This window comes from Condylura cristata, unplaced genomic scaffold, assembly GCF_000260355.1.
Source record: "Condylura cristata isolate star-nosed mole 26May11 unplaced genomic scaffold, ConCri1.0 scaffold00005, whole genome shotgun sequence".
Lineage (NCBI taxonomy): Eukaryota > Metazoa > Chordata > Mammalia > Eulipotyphla > Talpidae > Condylura > Condylura cristata.
Window position 1 is genome coordinate 35,323,297 of NW_004567106.1, and position 7,058 is coordinate 35,330,354.

The 7,058-nt window shown below is 39.1% G+C and overlaps 1 protein-coding gene across 5 annotated transcripts in view; it reads right to left on the reverse strand.

The window, feature by feature from the left end:
• RUNDC3B (RUN domain containing 3B) overlaps positions 1–5,848 on the reverse strand; it is a 105,272-nt gene extending 99,424 nt beyond the window's left edge. For 3 of the 5 annotated variants that reach the window (XM_004676872.2, XM_004676871.2, XM_004676870.2), the window contains exon 1: positions 5,350–5,848. In XM_004676872.2, coding sequence (XP_004676929.1) covers positions 5,350–5,459 — 110 coding nt within the window. In that variant the 5' untranslated portion in view covers positions 5,460–5,848. The remainder of the gene's footprint in view (positions 1–5,349) is intronic. The other 2 variants (XM_012721034.1, XM_012721036.1) reach the window with 1 other exon arrangement.
• Positions 5,849–7,058: the final 1,210 nt, after the last annotated feature.

Genomic DNA, 7,058 nt, shown 5'->3' on the forward strand with positions numbered 1-7,058 from the left:
CTCACTAGATTTAATACTACTGAGTGGACAATAACATGGTTTACACACATTTATTCCTGCCTCTCTTTGCCACAGATCCTAGGACCCAACAGAACAGAAAATAGCAAATGGCTTATTTTCATGCCCTATCTTCGCTGTTGTAAATAATGTGGCAATGAATGCAAGAGTATAGTTTGACTTCATTTGGTTTTCTTTGGGTAACATCCTTATACTTAACCTGAGTACCAGTTACAATGTTTTTCCTCTTTGCAGGAAATTCATTGATGGTAAACTTATGCTCTTTGAAGTTTTCTGTATGCATGTTATACCAAAAAAAATTATATGACAAATGTGTGAGTAAAGTTGTCTATGAGTAACATTAAATAAATTGCAATGATGTCCTACATGCATCATTTAGAGGTTGGCCAATGACTTAAAACACTAAGATTCCTAAGATCTACAGGGGAAAGAAGTTGTCTGTTCATCACATTCATCTCCTGTGTATGGTAATAAATCCACTGACTAGAAATACAATTCACTAAAATAAAACTCATATTTCTCATAAAGGTCTTCATGAAAAAGACATTTTTTAACATAAAAATGTTCTTAACAGCTACTTCAAGAAAACCCTCTGTGATTGTTTCTATAGACACTCAGTGTGGGCTAATGGAATCCTTTAAAGCACCTATGGGTAAAAATCAACTAGGGATAAGAGAATGCGAAACAATGTAGTCTACATACTCGATTGCTTCCTGACTACATGAAATGACCTAGCGGTTTATGAATGGATAAGTGTCCTTGAAAACTTTGTCTCTCAACAGAGTTTCTGACTGAACAGTCATCAGTGCAGTTAAGACAGTACCCTCCAGTAAATGTGGAAGGGAGAACTATTCTTTGTTGTCAGTTAAATATGAAGTCAGTTTAGCTAGGGGAAGCAATAATGAACTTCTGTGAATGCTGAGAAGTCCATTCAGGACTGGTAGCTGAAAAGATGATCATCCTAAAACTAACTTCATTATAGACACCTGTTATAGGTCTCGTAAGTATTATCTTTAGAAATGGTATTGATCATGCTCCAAAGGAATATAACTAATATATATCAGAATCCCAATCCACAGTTCTTCTACATATAGCATAACTACAAGAGCTTTAACCAAAAATAAGTAACCACTATTATTTGATTATAGTCTAGGCATAAACATTCCAATGAGGCACACTCAAGTAAAGAATGACAAAAGTCAATGAATTTAAAGTTATTTAAAAGATTATATTAGCTATCCTTCTGCAACATTTAACATATCTACATTTCACTTATCAGGTTCAAGTGTAGGAATATAAAGAATATTATACTTAAGTGAATATTAAGTTTAGAGTGTTAAAGTTCAGTCACTTAAGTCTATGGTTGCCTATTCTTTTATAGAAACATGTTGACTTTCTACGGTCACAATAAATAGTAATGAGCAGGGTAGGATGTGGAACATAAAGAAAAGAACTGCTAAAAACAGAGTGCTGTAGGAAACAGCTAACTTGGTAGGAAAAAGTAGCAGAATACAAAAGCAGACAATTTCAAACACATACTCTTTTAGGAACACATAGCAAAAAGTTCTATGTACCTCAAAAGACTCCAAGAACATTCACTGTACAAGGCAGAGTGACAGGAACAGATTCAGAATAAAGTTATTAGTAAGGATAAATTACTAAGGAAGAAGGGAAATGTGTAATACTTGTTTTAAAAGCAATTCATCCAAAATATTTTAAATATTGTTTACTGTGCTTTAAACACTTAAATTGTAGGTTTCAGTTATACAGAAGTCTGTACTCCACAATAAATTTTAAATATAATGCTATAATTGTTGGGAGAATTTTAAGCTTGACTCAACAAGTTTTAAGGAAAATATGAGCACACCTACAGAAAAAAAGTTATCTTACCATCAATTGAAGACATTTAAGCTATGAAATAATATCTTGATCTACAGAAAATTAAAGATACATTTTATTAAAAGTATTTTCATTGTTTGGATCATTTGTTTCCACCCTACGTATTTCATCACATACCAACAAGTGTTGCGCTTGTTGGTCCTTTCTATCGCTGATAGAAAATTATGACTTCGATTGGGGAGTTTCTCTAAAAGTATTGATTTACAAGTTTAACAAATTTTTCAAATGTTTATGCACATATTTTTAAATATGTGTATTTAACAATTTCTTATAAAATAATGTTAGCCCATACAAAGAGACTTTGGATTTTAATTCTTTTTGTAAACGGAACTAAAATCAAAGAAATATGTAAACTTTTCGGCAAACCAGAGAGCTTAAAAATGACAGAAAAACGACTAGCTTGATTTCCCACAAATGAAGAATGCAGGTTTAGAAAAACATTAACAATTTAATTTTAAAAGTTCCAAATGCTAGAGATTATGCAAGGAAAATACTAGCTGGTGTACTGAGCCAAAATCAGTGCATGAATATTTTGGAGTTGAGTGTGGAATATTTTGAGGCCTCAACTGACCTACTTTCTCTCTATCACCACCTGTGAAAAGTCAGATTTAAAAGTATTTATTTGTTAAGAAAATACTAACACGTTTTTAATCTACAAAATATAATGTTCACTGGGAAAAAATAACTAATGAAAATAATTACATACATAATCATAATGAACTGAAATTCAATTCCTACCTAACCCATCCATTTCCAAAGTTCAAATCATAATACTACTGTTTTTTCCAAAGACTTTAAACCTAAAGAATTTAGATATATAATAATGTTTTAAAACTATACTAGGAGTATACCTAATTGTTTAAAATGTTAGCATTACTGTATGAGTGTTAATGGATATACTAGAATGATATGGGGGAAGGGTTGTTTTAGTATGGTTTTGTAAACTGACTGTTTCTAGAACAGTCAGTAGAGAATCACCACTTCAAAATATTTGTGTACAGAAAAGAATGCACACTCCTTATCTGCATACCATTAAATATGTCTACCACTATCCTGATTATATTTAGAGAAACTTGAAATCAAACATGAACACATTTTGCTTGAAGTTAGCACTATAGTTGAAGGATGCCAATGATCTCTAGTTCACAATGATTTCTAAACAAGGAAATTGGAAAAAGTGAAGGTTGTATGGCTACCTAAAGACAAATTAAGTTTAGAAACCAATTATGTTTCCACTATGTCTAACCTAAACATGAGGTCACCTCTTATTCAATATAATATTTTTAAATTATTTCATTCAGAAGCATGGTTGTTAGTAATTCTGATGGGTAGAGAAAAAGCAACAAAAGTTCATAAAAATTGATTTGTTAATTTTGTTTAATTTGAGGTGAGGCTACTTAAAACATACAAATGGCTAATTTATATGCACCATCAACTAACTGTACCTGAAAAACCATCTCAGTAATATACAAATAAATAAATACATAAATTGAAATCCAAGTCAGAAGGAAATTTATTTTACTTATTATGTGTAATAGATAAATATAGTCAGCACTTATAGTCATTTCACAGAATAAGAATTAAGCAAATAAAATAACAAAAATTCTGCTAGCCCAAATAGTTGTTCTCCAAGTCAGTGTGATATCATTGAAAGTTCTTAAACTATATATTAAATAAACTGACATACAAACCAATTTATTTTTCTGAATGACCACTCATAAGGCAGTCAATGAACATTAAGTGACCAAAACCCATAAATGACAAAAATGGATAAGCAAAAGGAATAGTACCCACCACTGACTATATTCCTTCAATAGCCATATTAAAAAAAAACAACAAACAACTTAGCAAAAGACAAAGTGAAGCTTACGTCTGATAGAACATATATGAAATTCATTCCATATTTAGAAGCACTGAATGTATTGAGGCCAGTTTTAAATCACCCTTTTAAGAATGTTCATTTAGTATTTGTAAAATAAAGGTAAGAAAATCAGTGTTGCTTATTTATTGTTCTGTTTGCCTAAAGATTTTGTTTAGATTTAAAAAAAAAATAATACACCCTATCTTCCTCAAAAGGTTGTATTCTAGATAGAATACGTGGTAAAATAAACAGACTGCATATTATTTTTTACTGATAACAACTCAAATTGCCATTAACTGTCAGGGAGGCAGTTCTTCCTACCAGAGAGCTGAACATTTATTAACAGTCCAAATTAAAAAAAAAAAAAGTCACTCGAAGTTACTGAATATGGTATAGTATAAGTATCCTTATAAAGATATCAAACACATCCATACACACGAAAAAAATACAGAGGTTATTTGCGCAAAGGAGAAAAAATTTCATCATTCTCTGATTCTTAGGGGATTATCATCCATGGCTGAGGTTGAAGGAGTGATAGGACAAAGTAATGCTGAATGACTCAATGGTTCAGAGAATTTCCTAAGAAATTGATGGCAATTATTTCAATTTTTTAATAGCCACCAATAAAACTAAAAAAAAAAAATAGTCAGCATTAAAATAAGTCAGTCTGAATCCTGAGTTTATACGTAGTAATTAGGCCCGTTTCTATATTTTCTATAGCGAGGAATATCACATTTATAATTAGAAAACATTGAAGGAGACCAAAACGGGGGGTTGGGAAGAGTACATGGGACAATGGAGATAGCACATGGGTGAAGTTGTGGTGGGAAGTTCGCGGGGATTACAACTGAGATGGGAAAATGTATAAAATGAAGAATAATGTAAATATATATATATACACACACACATATATATAATAAAAGATTAAAAGGAAATATACCAATGTAAAAAAAAAAATAAAAAACACTGAAGGAAAGGCTGACCTCGGAATAAATCACTGACACGAAGACTAGGGATCCTGCATGTCCCACTCAATAACTGCAGAAGCAGCACTAGCCCTGCACAGACTGGCACACAGTGGCTGCCCGTAGTAGGCACTCAGTGTTGGTGGATGAAAGCACGGAGTAAACACGTAAACACGCCAAAACAAAACCAACATGAACCGATTCTGAGGCAACACAGTATATAACCACAGTAACAACGAATTTACCAAAAGCTAGCTGACAGCTGAATGTGCACTAAATGAAAGAGCTCTTCCTCTTGCCCTCCTCTTTTACTCTGACACAAGATTGCACATTCAAAACAAATCCACCCCCAACCCCGCCCCAAGCCCTACCCTCAGCTGCCACCAGCACTGGAACTGACGAAAAGTCCGGGCCTCGGCGGTGCCCAGACCCAGACTCTCTCAGTGCGCCTGAACCCAGGGACACGCCCGGAGTGCCGGTGTCGCAGCGCCAGGACTATAGTCCCCGGCCGCCGAGACCCCCGGGGTTTGCGTTCTTCACCAAAACACTCAGCCCGCGCCGCCCGCGGCCCCCTTCCCTCGCGGCAGGCGGCGGGCCGCGCCGTACCTGCACACGGTGATCAGGTTCTTCCTCTCCACTGCAGCGTTTCGGGCGCTCAGGTTCTTCTTGCCGCCGCCGCGGCTCCCGCTCAGGCCCCCCAGGCTCCGGGTGGCCATGGCAGGCTGACCCCTGCGCCCCTTTTGTTTGGCGACACCTCTGTCACCCCCCACACCTGCTTCCTCCGGCTTTCGCTGGGTAAGCAACTGCTGGGGCAAGGGAGGTCTTAGGCTAGGAGCGGGGATGCGGGGGAGATGTGGAAGACTGCAGGGAACTCGCACCCGGGGAGCGACGGCTCGCGTTCCTCACCCGCGCTACACACATACCCGCGCGCACACACGCACGCACCACCCCCGCCCTCGCGTGCGCCGTCGGCCGCCGGGCGGCGCGTGCGGGTTGGCGTCTGGCGCTCCGTGACTTCCCGAGGGACTTCGGCCGCCGAGCGCGCGCGTGCCCGTTGGCCCCGCACGCCCAACCACCCACGCTTGGCCGCCACTCCTGCCCCAGCAGCAGCAGCTGCGGAGAGGCCACGAGCCTCGCGTTCGCAGTCCCGCCTTCCCGACACCTTTGGGTCCACACCGCCCCATCTGGAGCCAATCGTGGCGCGTGAGGGGTGGGGCCGGTGTAGAGCGCCTTATAAGCTGTGCGCAAGGAGCACCGCCCCGGCGCGTGGGTAGCTGTCAAGAGGCCTGGCTCGCGGCCGCCGGCAGGGTGCCGCAGGCAGTCAGAAGGCAGGGAGCAGCGCTGTGGGTTGCTTCAGGATTGTGGCGTGAGGTGGGGGTGTGGTGGGTCCAGTTGAGCCCCGGGCGGATTACCGACTCTGTCTTGGTGCTCAGTTTTAACGACTGGGATCTCTCGAGAGGCTGATCGTTTATTCGGAAACACATTCAGGTTGTGTGGTATCGGTTGCTATAGTACCTAGAATGCAGCAGCTGGGGCTGTCTTTCTCGACCTAAGACCTGATTCCCTGGACGAAAGCGGGGTTCCTTTTGTTCCAACGCCCTCCCCAGGCTTGATAAATTACAGCGACACAATAACCCTTAATTCCATGATAGCAATAAGGAGCATGTGCCTCTGTAATCTCCCTGCGCTCTTCTCCAGTCCTGAGCAGTGGCCCGGTATTTAGGTGGGTAGTTGTAAGCTTAGGGATTTCTTCATTCCTGGACCTTCCTCCAATGCTCCCTGAGAACTGTCGGGAGTCGCCCTTGCTGCCTGTGTCTGGAAATAGGCATCCACTTTATGGAGCTTTGTCACCACCCCTCCAGTTTAACCTTCCAGAAGGTCCAGGTTTCTGTGAGCCAGTCGGTGTTCTCCAACACTTTCCTGTCTTTCACTTCCCTTTGCATCTATAAAGTCCGTGTTTTAGAGTGATATCTTAATGACTACTGTCCTTTTTAGGTCTAACATGGTGGCGTGCATAGAGCAGGTTTTCAGTAAACTTAAATTTAACCTGAAGTAGCAAAAGACATGATTTTGTTGAAAGTTTACAGTAGCTCCAAAATCCATATAAATTCCACTTAGAGTTTTGAAGTATATTATAAAATATATTGTGCAGTTTAGGTAAGATATCTCTACTTCTTGTGTAAAGTACTATAGGAAGTATAGTTATTCTATGTTGAATGCCTTCTAGAAACAAGATTTTTTAAATAAAGTAGATTTCTAATTGCTGGGATATAATTTTTTTTTAAAAGATTTATTTATTTGTGCATGCAGAACTG